This window comes from Macrotis lagotis, chromosome 5 (genome assembly GCF_037893015.1).
Source record: "Macrotis lagotis isolate mMagLag1 chromosome 5, bilby.v1.9.chrom.fasta, whole genome shotgun sequence".
Taxonomy (NCBI): domain Eukaryota; kingdom Metazoa; phylum Chordata; class Mammalia; order Peramelemorphia; family Peramelidae; genus Macrotis; species Macrotis lagotis.
This window is the reverse complement of record NC_133662.1, coordinates 41,486,142-41,504,688: the sequence shown is the minus strand read 5'-3', so window position 1 is coordinate 41,504,688 and position 18,547 is coordinate 41,486,142. Positions and strand designations below refer to the sequence as shown.

Genomic DNA, 18,547 nt, shown 5'->3' with positions numbered 1-18,547 from the left:
TTGGTGTCCTTTGGAATCCTCTTGTTTGGACTACTGCAATAGTTAAGTGCTTGGGTCTCCACCTTTTCCCAGTCTGAGGCCTTCTCCACACACCTGCCAAAAGAATCCTCTTAAAGCAAGGTCTTACCTTGTCCTTGTCATATCTCTACTTAGTATTTAAATCTGCCCATCACAATTTGACTCCCATTTTACTTTTTTGACCTTAATTCAAATTATTGCCTTTCAAACACAGTAATGTTTGTTCAACTAGGTTTACTTGCTGTTCACCTTTCCTTTTCCTAGAAAGTGCTGACCTCCTTTGGGAATCCTTCCCTAAATTCCCCTGGGTATTAGTGTTCTCTCCTTCCACAGTTAATCCTATATTTGTTTGCTTTGTATATTTTGTATGCCTCAGTAGTAGGTAAGTTTCCTTAGGGCAGGCACTTATGGAACATCTTTCTATCTGAATTACCTAATCTACTCAAGTCAAAAAGCTTACTAAATGTTTATTCTCTACCAGACATTGTACTAGGCACTGGGAAAATACATTATAAGCAAAAAGAAGGTAGCTCCCCCAACCCCCCATTAAAGAGCTTCATTCAAATATAGGAAGAAAAATAAAGAGGAGCTAAAAATGTGATAGTGGTGGGAGGGAGGGGTAATGTCTGGAAGGTGAGAAGCAGAGCTAGGAGATAAAGATGGTCAGAACAGGACTTTTCTTCAAAATGACACTAACCAATGAAAGAAAAGGGAGGCTGCTAGAACTTGAAGGAAACTTACAGATGGAGAAAGCAGCTTAAGGGATGGTGGTGAGATCTTTAGAGCAAGGAGAAGAATTAAGTCCTTTACATAGCTGTAGATAAGAAATGTTTATTGGATTTTATTAAATGCTTTATGCAGAACTTAAATTCCTTTAAGATTTTATTATTTGGTTATATTTCTGTTTTCATTTTTATTTGTCCATTTTTTTCTGTTATCTCTGTTCTTTTTTTTTTAACTTCACTTAGGCCTTAGAAGATGACATCATCAATCACAATAAAACTTTGCATCAGGCTCTTAGCATTGGCCAGTCTTTAAAGATTTTGAGCTCCAGGGAGGATAAAGATATGTTGCAGGAAAAACTAGACTCCTTTCAAGTTTGGTATATTGAGATTCAAGAAAAAAGTCACAGCCGAACTGAACTACTCCAGCAGGCTTTTTGTAATGCTCAGATTTTTGGTGAAGATGAAGTGGAATTGATAACCTGGCTGAATGAAGTTCATGACAAACTCAGCAAATTGTCAGTCCAAGATTACAACATTGATGGGCTATCAAAACAACAATTTGAGCTTCTGGTATTTTGGTTTCATTTTTTTTCTTTTTAAATTCATTTAGTTTCTTCTGTTTTCATTATTTCTGTTATTTCATCTTATATTTCTTTCTGATTCTGATGAACATATTTATAAATGCACATATTTTAAAATGTGATATCTGTGTACACAGTACATATGGTTATTAGTTACTCCAGTGATTAAGGGTTGTATAAAAATGGAGTATAACAAATTATATTCACTTTTAATAGATTTAACTGTACCAGTGAAAAAGGTGGTCATAAAAGAAGGATAAAACAAGTCACCATCATGAACTGTACTTTTTAAATGTGAATTATTGTTCTAATTCTTTGAGAGAAATAAAAAAGTTTACTTTGGATTTTTAATTTTTGCCAAAATTAACATGGTACTTGCCTATCTTTAGGCTCTACAAGAGGACATTCTACTCAGGAAACAAAATGTTGATCAGGCATTACAGAATGGTTTGGAGCTTCTGAAACAAGCAACAGGTGAGAACTTTAAAGAAGCCAATAAAAATGTAACCACCATTTTCCCAGGGGCTCAGTTAAGGTCTTGAGAAAAAAATATTAGCTTTGTGATACTGGGCCACCTTCAAATTTCCCTTTCTGCCTTTTGTAGTGAATTCTTTGAAGACCAGTCAATGGTTTTTTGGTATATGGTCTCATTCGGGTTCCCATTATCTCACTTCAGGTCTCAGGACAAGCTGTGTATAACCAACCTTAGGATATAGCATTTATTTTTGTCACAATAGTCATAGAAAATTTTCCTTTTTTTTATTGTGAAGTTATTTGCTCCAGAAGAGAGCATAGACCAGAGACATTTTTAAAGAAGTTTCTATATTATAAATGCTATGGTTATCAATAAAGGTTAAAATAATGTTTATATTGATGTCTACCTAAATCCTCTGAAGATAATTACTCAGGTGTAACTCAGAAAGTTGATAATATAACAATAAAATGTAAGCTTCTGTGAGAACTATTGACTGGTTATAGGAAAACTAGCCATTGACATTGAGGCTCTTTCTGGTTCAAATATTTTTATTCTACTTTTTGGTCCTTCACTGGTCTGACATTTGAATTTTTAATCGGCCATTTAATCTCGAAGGAAATGATTCACTTAAAGGAATTCAGTGAAGGGTTAGATTTGTTCAAGGTCATGTGCATTTTCAGAAGAAAGAAAAAATGCTCAGTGCTTCCATCAGCACCAGAAGATCTTGGAAGAACCTTTTTAAAAAATTAATTTCACAAGACATACTATACCTTTGAATTTTTAGGTGATGAAGTCTTAATAATTCAAGATAAATTGGAAGGCATTAAAGCAAGGTACAGAGATATAACTAAATTGAGTTCTGATGTATCTAAGACTCTGGAGCAGGCCTTGCAGCTTTCAGGAAAGCTACAATCCACCCATGAAGAGCTTTGTACATGGCTTGATAAAGTAGAATTGGAATTACTTTCGTATGAAACTCAGGACCTGAAGGGAGAAGAATTAAGCCAAGCACAGGAAAGACAAAAAGTATGTCTAATTCATATATTTTTCTGTCTATTTTCTTTTCCATATTTGCTTAGTAATGAAATAATAGTTGTCTGGTTTAGTTACTTATCTGCCTCCTGGAAAGAAAAATGCATGAATTGGGAGTAGACAAACTATCTAAGCATTCAGAGGTCTAGAATTAGGATAGTTCTTTCTAGAATTCAGTTTTGGGATGACTTTTGCTAACAGTACAAGAGAAGGGAGACTTATGTTTCATGCTGACAGACTTCAAAATGGTTACCAGTTTGTTCTGTGGGATTTCAGTAAAATATAGTCATTCCTTTCATGGAAATGCTCTATATTTCAAAGAAAAAACATACTATTAATCTGAGGCTAATATAAATGCCCTTTGGGGGATTTTAAAGGATATCCCTGTGAAATAAACTTATCTTAGACCAAACAGGCTTTTTGTCAGGATACTGTCTATGATTCCCCCCCCCCCCTGCCCAATTCCTGAAGTGTATTTTTATGTAGGTAGAAAGGAGGCATAGCACATTACTTTTCTCATGAATATGATTTTATTTGGATGATTGGATTATTGAATGAATACTGATCATTTTAGAGGGTTATTTAATTTGGCACCAGTTTTCTTCTTAATTTGTCATTGTTTAACTGATGGAGAATTAAATTTCCAGAATATCAAGAAGATATTAGTTTATTTCTTTTGGTTTTCTAAGTTAAAGAATGATAACTACTTTTATTGAATTTTAAAGAATTAAGAGATGCTATACTGACAGAGAGAATACATTTAAATATCATTCAACAGAAATTCTCTTAAGAAATCTGATTTTTCTGTTTCACAGCTTTTTCAGTAACAAAAATCAAGTGGGAGCAGTGTAGTAAATAGTTGGCCTTCAAAATTCTTCAGCTTCATAGAATGGAAACATGAAGAAGCTGTTAGTTTAGGCCAAGTATTTGCATATTTAGCTTAAATTACCTTTTCAGGAATTGAAAAAAGAAGCCAAGAGCAACAAAAATTTAGTAGATGCCCTTAATGAAGTCAGCAGTGCCCTGTTGGAACTGGTACCATGGAGAGCAAGAGAAGGACTGGACAAGATGGTGACGGAGGACAATGAGCGATACAGATTAGTAATGGACACCTTAGCTCAGAAGGTAGAAGAGATAGATGCAGCCATACTGAGATCTCAACAGGTATGTGTAAAAATGTTCTTGGCAGTTAACAAGTGTCCTATGGAGCTTCTAGTTGAACAAATGTTTTGATTGATAATATTTCCATTCATTTGTCATGCTTCAATAGCAAAAGGAGGGTGGATTTAAAAAGAATTTGACTTAGCAACTCAGACATCAGAATGCCATAACAAAGCTAATTGGTACATTATTGCAGCCATCTGTTTCATTGTTGAGTGGTTTATTCTTTCTGACATAGAAGTTGGAAAGATCAACCCAGCTTTTTAAAATCTCATACTGTTTGTCTTTATGGACTAATTAGCCTTAAACTTTTTTCATTCTCAAAAGTAATTTCTATTGCAGAAAACTTTGAATTTGAATATATTTCATTTACATGCAGAATTTGCAAAGAAATTCTTGAACAAGATAAAAATTGGTGCATTTGATACGGTCTTTAGCAGGATAGGGCTGTGTGGTATAGGAGAGTGGGTAGAAATTTATAATTGTTATGATGTCTGGAAAATGATTATGTAAGGCACCTGGCAAGGCAATCTATGAACATTTTAGTCCTCACATGCTCCAGGGTAGTAGTCCTAAGAGAATTATAGGCAGTGAGTAGGACCCTAAAAAGATGAGAAATTTTTAAATGTTTTGATGAACTTTTATTGGATTCTTTGTGAATATTTACATTATGTCATCAGACTCTTAACAAACATTCTGTGTGGGAGCCAGAAAGATACTACAGTGTGCTTAAGAGAAAAAAAGCTTTCAGAAAATGTACAACTAAGCCTTTGCTAGCATTTCAAGATTTTATTTGCTAAGCACTTCCTTTAAAAGGTACTAGAATCATATCTTAGCTATACTGGCCAAATGGAAAAAAGGAAAATCTGAATGAATTCAGTAGAGATAGAATTTTTTTTCTTCAACTGACTCACAGTTCTCAGTAGGATAGGTCATATTTAATTTTTATGTTCTTGGATTTATGGTCATAAAATCATGAATATGCAGAGAGAGGCACAGTTGAAAAAATTTTTTGTTTAGAATGTTTATGCTTCTTCATTCATTCATGAGAAATTTATGCTCATATCATCTTTGAAATCTGAGGATTTTTGATTATTTATGGCTGATTTTTGTGAATAATTAAAATTATTCATGAGGTTCATTCAGCTTTTGAAAAATGTGACATTTCTATGTTTTTGCATATGAAAAAGCTTTTCTTTATGATTAGTGCTAGAGCTTGAAAGGAGGTTAGAAGCCATGTAGGATAATCCCCCTCATTTTACAAGAGAGTAAACTGAAGTTCTTCTGCAGAGCTGGAAGTAAAAAAATCTCTATAAAAAGTAATGCAATTATCACTCTAAAGAACAGGCATTTCACTGCATAATATTCTAGAGGTGATTGGTTCAAGTCAATGAGGGCAATGTTAAGAGGATTTGAAATCATATTGGTCCATTAACTTTGGATTTTGCTTAATCTATGATTAAAGTTAGTATGTTCTTTAAACCCTAAAAGAAGACATTTTTAATAATGATTCTTCTGTAAAGATAGTATGGATTCATTGGTTAAATAACTCATTATCAATCCTAAAAATAAAATAACTGAAAATGTACCTTATTGATATAGAATTGATAACATTGACTGTGATGAGATTATTTTAAATCTCATTGGCTTTCCCTATGAAATTAATATTTCTGAATAGTTAAGAGACTAAGCATTTGTATACTGTCTGTGTAAACACTTTACAAATTTGATCTCATTTGCTCCCTTACAACATCCCCCCTCTGCTTCAAGGTAGGTTTTGAGGAAGCTGAGACAAATAGTACCCAGGGTCACATAGCAAATAAGTATCTGAATCTGGATTTGAACTCAGACCTTCCTTACTCTAGGCATAGTGCTTTTTCCACTCCTTGTCTGGATATGTTTGGGTTCCAGGAGAGATGTAAGGGAGGAACCAACCAATCAAGTTGTATATCTTGTAGAAGCAATTGATTGCATGAATGTATTCTTTCTCATATAAAAAGTACTTTCTAAACTTTTAAGCTACATTATTACTTTTAAGCTACATTTATGCTACATTCCTTCTCTTCTGAAATTTCCAAGTCTTTAGGAATTTTTCTTCTGTACTCTTACACTGTCCTTGAAGCTTTCAAAATGTAGAATAAAAGGAGAGAGGAGAATATCAAAAGTATCAAAAGTGTAAAATGATGTAGAGTGGTTGAGGACAGTGATTGAGAAAAGGCTATGGGTAGTTTCATTTGGATGAGAGTCTGAAGTCAGATTGCAGGGGTTTTAAAAGACAGAAGAAAGGATGTGATGGCCCCAAATGTGGATTCCTTTCTCAAGCAATTTATCCACAAGAAGGAGGAGAAAAGAGCTAGCAATGAGAGTAGAATCAAGTGAGAGAGAGAGAGAGAGAGAGAGAGAGGAGTGTGGAGTGTGTTTGTGTGTGTGTGTGTGTGTGTGTGTGTGTTTGGGTGTAGGTGAGACTTGGGAATACTTGAGGGAGAGATCAGATAATAGAGGTAGAACAGTGATAAAAAGTGGTAGCAATCTACTGGAGAAGATGGAAGGAGATGGGGTCAAAAGTGTATGTTGAGTAGTAGTCCTTGGAAAGCAGATGGACCATATCTTCATCCGAGACTACAAGGGAAGTGAATATATTGAAAAGAAATGTCTGAATAATGTGATTTAAGTAGGAAAGAATAAGGGAGAATTTTTGGTGAATGGCACAAAAGACAGTAAAAAAAAGTCACATAAAATATCAATTAATACAAGATATTATAAATTTACTTTGAAATAAAAATTTTCAACCTAATTTTTTTCTTTGACATGAATAAAATATGCCCTGCCTGAGTAACCACAATTGACAAAATATGCTGACATCTAACAAGGTGATGAAATTTTGGGCCATCTATCTGCATTAACAGAGGGAATATCAAGACAGAGAAAGCACAGGATTTGTATTAAAGTGTTAGAAAACGTAAATGTGATTTATTTTCTTTGTTTACTGTAGGATTTGACAAAATTATTCTTGTCTCATGAATTAATTATACAAGTGTGAACATAAATACCATTAGAGAAGGCTAAAATAATTGATTTATTTATAACAAGGTGTAAAAGGCTAAGGAAAGTAGCTTAATAATTATATCTTTTCCAAGGGTCTGAAGGTTTAGGGTAATGGACAGTGGAGAACAGGATATGAAAACATGACTTAAATAGCATCAGAATAGAATTACTCATAGGATAGACAAACTAGTACTGGGTTTGTGGAAGACCATTATGTCAAATAGAAGACATACTTTTGTTTGAATAATGAATAAAACTTGTACATGGATTATAATCTATTCTACTTTTTTTTAACTTTATCAACCTGAAATCTCTCATCAGGGTGCTATTGACAGTGGAAAATTATGCTGTGGAAAATAATTTTTTTAGATTTAAAAAGCATAATTTACTGGAAAGAGAATGGATTGTATAATGGGACCATGTATATGACATAATTAATCAATTAGCTAAAGAGTCAGATTCAATAGATCAACAAAGGTTCCTATTCTGAAAATATTTCTAAGGATAATTATTACCTAAATGGGATAAAATAATGTAAATAATGATGGAGAGCTTTCTAGAGATGTCAGCTATTTTTCCATTCCCTCGGGGTAAGTGCCATTATCTGAGCCAGACAATATAAGTAATTTTGTATTCAGAACCTAAACAAAAATAAGATGTTCTTTGTTTCCCTCTTTCATTACAAATTTTTTTTTACCAAATAAGCTAAGTGGAATAGAGGAAGGATATTTTTTTCCTGAGGATGAACAAAAAAAAACCCAGTCTTTAAAATAGTTCTCTAAAGATGTTGGTTTGTTTATTAAGTGCAGTGTTCTAAGAAATATGTCATTGTTGTTGAATAGTAAGACTTAAGAAATCTTGAATACATTTTTCAATGATCATATTTTTAAGATTATTTGTTTGTCTTCAATATAACACTAAATGTAATCCTCCAAGTTTATGCTCCTGGAGTGGATTTTAACAAAAATAAGGAGTTTATTAAATCTCTTGGAATCTGACTTGAAGTAAAAGCCTGTGAGGTAAAATGCAGAGGGGTTGGAGCTGGAGAGGTCTGGGTTCAATTCTCAGTTATCCCCTCTTATTATCAGGATAGCAGTGGGCAGATCGCTTTCCTTCCTCATCTACTTCTTTTCCACTTTGTTCTCTATGAAAAGAATGAATATTGAAGTATCTGAAATAGAGTGAAACTTCAAGGAATTCAAGGAAAGAGAGGTGTACTTTGATCCGGAAAGTTCAGTGAAAGAAAATAGATTATAATGTCAATAACGGGAAAAAAAAGAGGAAGGAAATTGTAATGAAAATAAAGAAATAAAAACTATGACTAAAGGAAAAGGGAGTTAAAAGGATGTCCTGTTCTGACACAAATGTACCTGTAAACACTCAAAAGATTGATGAATCTATAGTTCTCTTCAAATATGTTTATTTAAAGAAACTATTTTGGGGATAAATGTTAAAGTGATTAACACAAATTGAAAGGAAATACTGATTGAGAATCTTTGAACCTGATCTGAATAATTAAAGAAATCATGCTATTTTTCTTTCTTTTCTATTTTAAATTCTTAATTTATATTTAAATCAATTTTTCCTCATACTGCCCCTGAAATTCTGAACTCAGGGAGAACAAAATAGTTTTGTGTGAGAAATTAATATTTAGGCATGGCAGTGTTATAATTGTCAACAATAGGTATTTAGCTTTATCAATTATAGATATTTTACTTTATCACTTTTAGATATTTTCAATTATTTAGGAATAACATAGCTTTTTATCATTTTATAAATAGGATAAATAAATTATAAAATGATTTTTAGAATAATTTCCCAAGATATCACTTCAGATGATGAGATGATTAATTTTTTCATTTGAAATGTTTGTTTTCATGTTATTGTTAGATAATTTGAGCAATTAAGAAAGATGGGACAAGACTCAAAAAAAGTTTTTAAAAATTTTCGAGTTTTAAAAGGGTTTCAAATCCTATGAATAAAAAATATTTATGATTGCTCTCATGACCTAAAAGGCTAGCTGTATGACCCTGGAAAAATCACTTTTGAGAGTTGATGAAATAATATTTATAAATGGCATTTAGCCTAGTGCCTTGTAGGCAACTATATAAATGCTTATGCCCTTTCTTTCCCCCTTCCCCCAACATTTGGAACTATCTACAAATGATGTAGGTTGACCCTTACCCTATGATTTGTGTTGTTAAAGAAAGACTAATACCATTTGTTGATGAATTTGTAAAGGGAACAATTCTTTAAGAGTTGGACTTCAATGATCACTTCCAACTCTAATTCTCTCCTTCCATAATTTTAATTCACCAGTAATTGGTTTGTACCATTGAGAGAGATGTCCACATTTAAAAGGACTCATTCATTTGATCCATTATGAACACAGTTTCACAAAGTCACACAAGCAAGTCATATATTCTAGAATAGCTGGTTTTATATGAATTGTATAAAGTAGGCACTGTTCTACATTACTCTCCTTTCCTTCTACCACTCATGGTTTTCATAATTTAATCGAAAAAAACATGGTAATTGAATTACCATTTCAACAGTTATATTAATAGGAATTTTTTTTAAAACTATGATATATTTGGTTGTTTCTTTTTCTGCAACCAATAATTGCTTTAGCAAAATAAACATTTTCCCCCTCAGCCTTCTGTTGTGGACAGTTTGGATTATATCACTTTATCATTATCCTTGGGCTAGTTTTTGACAAAACCAGTACATATTAAATAAGTTTCAACATTTAGAACTTAATATTATTAAGACTACAAAAAAGTAATACTAAAAATCACTGACAGATAAGTTTTCTTTTTCTTTTTTCAGAAATCTGAGGTTTTACATGAAATGTACTTATTAACTATAATTATATTATGAAATTATTTGGGAGAATATATAAAACCTCTCTTAACCTACCCTAACCTAAAGAAAATGTAATCCAATGGAAGCTCATGCTTCTGTTACTATGGGTCAGCTTTTAAAATTTTTTGTGGCAGTTATCACATTACACTATAATAGTAATTAATAAATAATAGATTTGGATTTGGAAAGTGATCTTAGAAATCATCTAGTTCAACCTTTTCATCTTAAAGATCTCTGGAAGTGATTTGTCAAATGGCATGTAAGGAGTAAATAGAAGAACCCAGATTCAAATTCATATCCTCCTAAACATATATTCTTTCTACTATACCACACTGTCCATATTTTGTTGCTAATTAAAAACATCTCTCATTTTGTATAGGGAAAACAAGTAATTTTAGTTAAAGCTATTAATATCAGAATAATTTGTGAGTCATCTTAAATTGGGATGTTTCCAGTGAGTGTCTATGATCTGTTCCAGAACTAAATTGTTTCCAGTCATTCCTAATGGTTGTTACTAACTCATTCTATTACCACATTTATTGACTAGGCATTGTATATAGAGCATTAGGTTTGGGGGGGAAGTAAAAGCAGACCACTCTACCACCAAATAGCATACCATATAATAAGAGATAAAGACAAGTATAAATAAATGTAAACATGAATAAAACAAAAAATAGAAACATTTAAAAACATAAATATTTATTTTAAAAACTATTTTAATTGGAAATAGAATCAAATCTCTTGATTTCAGGTAGCTTTATATGTAGATATTTTCCAGATTATAACATCTCATATATGGGATTTGTAAGTTTGTTAAGCTTCTATTTGAACACTTTCATCTATGGAGAATTCAAGTCTCCAGAAGTAGGGGCAGCTACATGGTACAGTAGATAGGGAACTGACCTTGAATTCAAATCCAGCCTCAGACACTTAATTATCTGGCTGTGGGACCTTAGGGAGGTCACTTAAACTCCCATTGCCTTGTAAAAAAAAGTCTGTAAGCCATTCAATTGAAGAATCATTGCCAGAAGAATTGCAGTCTGATCCTTGCTTTTTGGTTATTGAAGATGATTTAAATTGAGTCTGTGACCTATGTTGGAAGAGGTACCTTCATGAGTGAAATCACTAAAACATAATTAGTAAAAGTATTAAAATAATTCACTTGTTGGTTATGATTTATTATGAAAAGTCATCATGAGTTTTAAAAATGGAATCTGTGAATTATATTTCCTATATTTCTCAACTTTGAGTCATCAGCATATTTGATATATATCCTGTCTTTTTTAGTCATTAATAATCAAAAGGTTGGATTCAATTGAATTCAAAAGAAAGGTTGAAATTCAAAAAATCAGTCCTAAGGAGATAAGTCTAAAGGAACTGTAAACTTAGAATTTCTTTTTAAAAATTTTGAAAACAAAGATTAGATTAAAAAGTTATGTGTTAAAAATGACTTGAAGTTGACTTTAAAACAAAAACCCTAACATAAAACTGTTGGAACTGCTGAGAGAAGTATATATGAGGCAGGTAATCATGCTTCCAGTTTTGAGTACCATACTATATTTTCACTTCCAAAAATTGTTACTTAGTAGTTCCTTTGAACAATCTTAAAATTATGTTGTTAATGGCATTTATAAGTATGATAGAATATAATTTGAAAGTTATTACTTCCTTTAAATATGCTATTTAAAATGTTTGTTGCACTATAGTATCATATACCATTTCCTTCCAGTGCAATGCATCATTCATTTTAACTAATGAGAAAATAGGATCCAGTGAATGGAAAAATAGTTTGAATGCAATTGCAAGAACATTAAGCTGCATAAATATATATATATATATATATATATATATATATATATATATATATACACAAAAGGGATAGTGATCAACAGTCTTTTGATGTTGTACTAATCTGATTTGAAAAATATGCCTTCCATTGGTAACTTAGACTTTAATCAGACATCTAAAAAAAAGAAAAAATAAAACCTTAATCATTCAAGCTTTTCAGGCCTCAGAGGCTACCAGGTACTTTAAGGCATTAAGGACAAAATGAAAAGCATTGCAATATTTGCCTTCAAGGGGTTAATGTTCTAGTTAAGGAAACAAAGATGTATAGATATAGGCAAATACAAAACATATGAAGTTAACTTTAAAAACATATAAAAGGTAACTTAAGAGGAGAAGGTACTAATTAGTATGTTTTCTGGGGAAAGGCTGGAGGAGAGAGATGAGGAAAAAACATCATGCAGAAAAAGACCTTTGATCTAAATTTTTAAAGAAAATCAGAGATACCAACAGGCAGAGGTGAGAAAGTTGAGGATTCCAAGCAAAGGAGGTTTTATGCCTTCTCAATGAGTGGGGGGGTAGTGCAGGGAGGAAGAGGAGGAGGAAGAATTTGGAATTAAAACCAAAGCCATAACAAAAGAGTTAAACACAGCAAAGACAGCCAGAATAAAGATAAACAGGAACATGATGTGTGAGGAATAACAAATCCTTTTGTATGTTTGGAGTAAACTTAATGGAGGGAAATAGAATATAAAAAACTAGAAAGGTAGGGTGGGACCACATTGTGAAAAGCTTATATGTGTCAAACAGGGGGTTTTACATTTTTTTCCTAGAAGTAATAAGGAGGCATTGGAGATCACTGAATAGAGGGGTTGTTATGTTCATAACTGCACTTTAGGAAAATCACATTGGCAGCTCTGAGAAGGACAGATTACAATAAGAAGAGACTTAAGACAAGGAGGCTAATTTAGTTAAGAGAGAGATTGAAGGGGCGGGGCAGTTAGATGGATAGTGCACCAGACTTGGAGTGAGAAGAACCTGAATTACAATCTGTATTCAGACACTTAATAGTTACCTAGCTGTGGGACCTTGGACATGTCACTTAACTCCATTGCTTTGCAAAAAATGCGAGAGAGAGAGAGAGAGAGAGAGAGAGAGAGAGAGAGAGAGAGAGAGGATCTGAATTAAGATGCTACTTGTGTGAATGAAGAGTTGGGATGGAGACAGTAATACCTCTTTGCACACATAATTCTAAAAAAATTTCCAATCATTATTTAACCTCTCTGTATGTTGAGTCTGATTGATTTTTTTGGTATTACTTTGTGATAGCTTGCTGAAATAATTTATTTCTCCATGATTTAGTTTGATCAAGCAGCTGATGCTGAATTATCCTGGATTGCAGAAACTGAAAAGAAACTTCGATCTCTGGGTGATATTAGACTTGAGCAGGACCAGACCTCTGCTCAACTTCAAGTTCAAAAGGTAAAAAGAAATTTCTAAATGTCATTTTATTTTATGTTTTTAATGTTTAAAATAAATTGATTTATTTTTGAATTTTACAATTTTCCCCCAAATCTCACTTCCCTACCCCCACCCCACACAGAAAGCAGTCTTTACATTGTTTCCATGCTATACATTGATCTAAATTGAATGTATTAAGAGAGAAATCATATCCTTAAGAAAAAAAATAAAATATAAGAGATAGCTAGATTATATTATAAGATGACAGGTTTTTTTTTTTTAAATTAAAGGTAATATTCTTTGGTCTCTGTTCAAACTTCACAAGTTTTTCTCTGGAGACAGATGGTATTCTCCATCACAGATACCCCAATATTGTACCCGATTGTTGCACAAAGGAAATAAGCAAATCCATTAAGGTTATCATCAATCCCATGTTGCTGTTATGGTATACAATGTTCTTCTGCTTCTGCTCAAATCCCTCCAGGCTTCTCTGAATTCCCATCCCTCCTGGTTTCTAATAGAACAATAATGTTTCATAATGTACATATACCACAATTTGTTCAGCCATTCCTCAATTGATGAACATTCACTCAATTTTCAATTCTTTGCTACCATAAATAGAGCTGCTATGAATATTTTTGTACAGATGATGTTTTTATCCTTTTTCATGATCTCTTCAGGGTATAGATCCAGTAGTGGTATTGCTGGATCAAAGGTATGCACATTTTTATTGTCCTTTGGATATAATTACAAATTGCTCTACAGAAAGGTTAGACGAGTTCACAGTTCCACCAACAATGTATTAGTGTCCCCGACTTCCCACATCCCTTCCAACATTGATCATTGTCCTTTCTGGTCATATTGGCCAGTCTGAGACTCAGTCTGAGAGTTATGAAGTGGTACCTTAGAGATGCTTTAATTTGCATTTCTCTAATATGTAATAATTTAGAGCAATTTTTCATATGACTATGAATTGCTTTGATTTCCTCATTTGTAAATTGCCTCTGCATGTCCTTTGACCATCTGTCATTTGAGGAATGCCTTTTTTTTTATCAATTTGATTCCTAACTGTCATTTTAATTACTGGCCATTGTTCTTCCAGTCTAGAAAACATACTATTCTGTTGATTTTCAAGATACCAATGCTATTAAGTAGTTTTACTGGGCTCATTATTTTTTATTATTTTTAGTAACCCTTCCCTCTTTTTCTACCTATACTAGGCATTCACCATGGATATTTTGAGACACAAGGATATTATTGATGAACTTGTTAAATCTGGGGATAAAATCATGAGCAGTTGCAGTGAAGAGGAGAAGCAGTCTATGAAGGTAAGCTCCTAGAACATGGTGCTTGTAGCTTGACTAAAAGTATGCATGAAGCTTTCAGCTGTACAAATCCATTTCTTTTTCTATCACCCCTTTTATGTCAAGTTATATTTTGGATCACACAAATGGGCAGAAAATTTTTTAAAAAGAGATATGAACCTTTGCACTGATCTTTTGGAGGCATAGCTCCTACTTGAAAACTTGTATCTGATGGGTCACTCCTTTATAGATACATATATAAATATAAATATAAATATAAATATAAATATAAATATATATATATATATATATATACTTCAAAGGGAATTGAATTTCTTGACAGAAATGTTATCAAAAATTTATCTTTTCAATAGCATGGAAAAGCTTTGTGAGGAACATACAAGTACTCTTCTTTTTTAATAATGAAGAAGTTCAGATATGACTTACATGGTCTGTCAACTGAATGCTTAGAAAAGGAAGTCCTTTGTCCTTTAGTTACTACTCTTTTTAAGTAAAAAAGGAAAGTTGTTTAAAAAAGGGTTAAAATTGGTCTCAAGAATGTTTAAAACTGACATTCAGCTAAAATATATAATATCTGGGTGGTCTGACAAAAATAAGTATTTTAATTCTTCTGGCAAAATAATACTGAAAAAATTCAACAAATCTCTAAAATGAGACTTTCTCTGTAATAATTGTTTTCTCTGATGAATTTATAAAGTAGTTAGAATAATATGCAGATTTTTATTGTCTATACCATGCCCTTCTATCTACTTTTTTAAATTAGTTCTTCCTTTTCTTTTAAAGAATCTGTTTTGAGTATTTTTAAAATCTGCAAAGGAAGGTCTTAGCATGGGCATGTTCATTTTCTTTAGTTTCCTTTTGATAAACAGTGATGCATGTTTAAGTTGTGTAAATATGGTCAAATCCCTCATTTTTAAATTCTTACCCTAACTATCCTATAGGACAAGTTCAAATGAGTCCATGTATGTGAAAATAATTCATAAATATAAAAAATTTAAAAATTAAAATTCTTATTTATCCAAAACTTTGGATGTTTCATTCAAAACTTTAAATAATGTTTTATGTCTTGATCTCATTTAAAATATTACATAATGGATAGGGAATCTGCCTCAAAACCAGGTTCAAAGCCCAGGCTTAAGTTTTAATTCTGATATATACTATGTGCATGACCCTGAGCAAGTCACCTGAATGCCTAATGATTTACATCACTTTCTTTTTTTTGGGGGGGGGGGTTGTTGTTGTTTTTGCAAGGCAAAAGGGGTTAAGCGGCTTGCCCAAGGCCACACAGCTAGGTAATTATTAAGTGTCTTAGACCAGATTTGAACCCAGGTACCCCTGACTCCAGGGCCGGTGCTTTATCCACTGTGCCACCTAGTTGCCCCTTTACATCACTTTCGTAAGTTTTTAAGTTGTAGATAGGTGGCAGAAATTAATTTCTCACTTTGGAGTTTCCAATGCCAATGAACCTAAAATCTCCATTTGCCTGTTTCATACAGTTATATTGAGAGAGGCAGTATGCCACATTAGTCTTGGAATATAGAAGACCTGAGTTCAAGTTTCCCTTTTGATATATACATCAGAAAAGGATATCAATAAGTAAATCTTTTTATATAGCATCAGGTCATTATTACCACTTTCTAGAGTATTTTTGAGATTTATTTTGATTTTTATCTTCTAATATGTTCTAAGGTATAGATTGTAGAATGTGATTAAAAATCCACTTTATGTCCAATAATAGTATTGAAATCTTTTCATGAGAGCAAGAATGTAACCTAAGGTCTCCTCTTGTTTTTTATGTCTTTAATAAACTCTTTCAAGCAGTGTTCATCTTTAGAATGTGCCTTCGAAAAGTGAAATATATTTCTCAAGAAGTAGCAGATGCTGCAGGTGTTATAAAACTGTCATTTTCTAGGTCATAAATAAAGGACATTTTAAATTTGGGTGGAAGATTTTTAACCAATCTAATTCAGCATTATAAAGCACCTCAGTCAATCTCAACACATATTGTTTGAGTGCCACTATATTTCTGGCTGGGGAGGGAACACAAAAAGAGCAAGATAAAGTCCCTACCTTCAGGGAGCTCATAATCTAATGAGAGAAACAAACAATTTATATATGAGATAAATAGGACATAGTTAAATGAGGGGAAGGTACCAGAATTGAGAGAGATTGGAAAAGTCTCCCTGTGGAAAGTGGAATTTTAGGTGGGACTTAAAGTGAAGAAAGTTGGTAGGTGGAGTTGAAGAGGAAGAATGTTCCAAACATGAGAAGAGCTGACAAATGGAGTGTCTTGTTTATGGAGCAGCCATCAGGGTAGTGGCATCAGATTTAAGGATACTAGATTAAGGGAGTAAGATGTATGAAGTCAGAAAAGATAAAGAGAAGGCTAGATTATGGTGGCCTTTGAATCCCAAAAGAGGAATTTGTATTTGATTGAGTAGAGAGAAAATAGTGTAGTGATGATCTGGTGGGGGATGGTATAGTTAGACTTATGCTTTGGTAAAATTACTTTGGTAACTGAAAGGAAAATGGATTGAGTGGGAAAAGGCAGGCAGACTGACCAACAGACTTTTGCAGTAGCCCAAATGCATGATGATAAGTATCTATACTAAAGTGGTGGCAGTGTTACAAGAGAGGAAAAGGTGTGTAGGACTTAGCAACAGATTGTATGTATATGGGGGAGAGCAAGAGAGAGAGAGAGCGAGAGAGAGCGAGAGAGAGAGAGAGAGAGAGAGAGAGAGAGAGAGAGAGAGAGAGAGAGAGAGGGGTAGAGGTAGGGGAGGGATGTGGGGAGGAGGGGATGGAGGGAGAGCTGTCATGGATGACACCTGAGAGACTACCTTTTATAGGAAGAGGGAAGATGATAATGGGGAGGTTTTATAAGTTCTTTTAGGTTAAAGGTTAGCAGAAAGGTAGGGATAGGGTAGGTAGATTTGAAAATCATCAGCTTAGAAATAAAATTTAAGAAATTTTGTTGATAGTAACAACATAGAGGTATAGCATACTGAACTTTTTTTTTCTTTAAAGCTTACAGTCTCCTGATTATGGGCCTAGGGACATAAAGCATATATGTAACTACAGAAGGGGAGAGTGATGAAATGAGATCCTTAAAAGGACTCAATGCAAATTTTCTCTTTGATGATCCAAAATATTCAATAAGTTTAGTTAGGGGAAATCACTTCAAGATATGAATGATAGCAACAAAAAAAAATGGAGATGGCAAAGGAAAGGCTACATGCTTCATGGAGAGTTGTTCAATTTTGTTGGAAAGTAATGTAATATAGAAGAGAACTGCAGTTGAATGGAGCCTGAGGTAAGACTGAAAAGGTTATTTAGGACCAGATTAGAGTGGATCTTGAGGTCAGGACTAAGGTTTTGCTTTTTAAGTTTGCAAAACACCTTGTCACCTTCCTTAAAAAAAAGACCTATGACATATATTGTAAAAAAAAAACCAACCCCCCCCTCCCACTGAATTTGGAGTCAGAATGCCTGGGTCTAGTAAAGATTTTTGTCTCTTAATTTATATATGAATTTGCACAAATAATTCCCTTTTAGGCTTTTCATCTATAAATCAGGGAGATGGAATTATATGATAGCTGAAATAACTTCTAGCTTTAAAATATTGCATTACAAATTAAATATGAATTCTTAGTTTTTGCAAGTGAAAAAATTTTTCCAATTATACTTAAGTCCTGATCAGTTAAGCACATAATTTCATAATTTCATAATTTTGTTTTCTAGAAAAAATTGAATAATGTATTGAAAAACTATGATGATATCTGCCAAATCAACTCAGAGCGATATCTTCAACTAGAACAAGCACAGTCTCTGGTCAACCAGTTTTGGGAAACATATGAAGAACTTTGGCCATGGCTGACAGAAACACAAAGGGTTATCTCTCAGCTCCCAGCTCCAGCTCTTGAATATGAAACTTTAAAACAGCAGCAGGAAGAACATCGGGTAAATTTAGTATAAAAATAACAATATTAGTAACAACATTTATATAGTGCCAGGCTCTATGATGATTTTCATTTTATAATCATTATCACTTGAGATACTAACAAAGCAATATAA

General features: G+C 33.0%; 1 protein-coding gene across 26 annotated transcripts in view; it reads left to right on the top strand.

Annotated features, from left to right (window-relative positions):
- The window catches only part of DST (dystonin), a 592,091-nt gene that overhangs the window by 507,379 nt on the left and 66,165 nt on the right, over nt 1-18,547 (top strand). For all 26 annotated transcript variants that reach the window (XM_074237259.1, XM_074237251.1, XM_074237265.1 and 23 more), the window contains 7 exons: nt 987-1,313; nt 1,714-1,798; nt 2,584-2,825; nt 3,789-3,995; nt 13,050-13,169; nt 14,369-14,476; nt 18,215-18,433. In XM_074237259.1, coding sequence (XP_074093360.1) covers nt 987-1,313; nt 1,714-1,798; nt 2,584-2,825; nt 3,789-3,995; nt 13,050-13,169; nt 14,369-14,476; nt 18,215-18,433 — 1,308 coding nt within the window. The remainder of the gene's footprint in view (nt 1-986; nt 1,314-1,713; nt 1,799-2,583; nt 2,826-3,788; nt 3,996-13,049; nt 13,170-14,368; nt 14,477-18,214; nt 18,434-18,547) is intronic.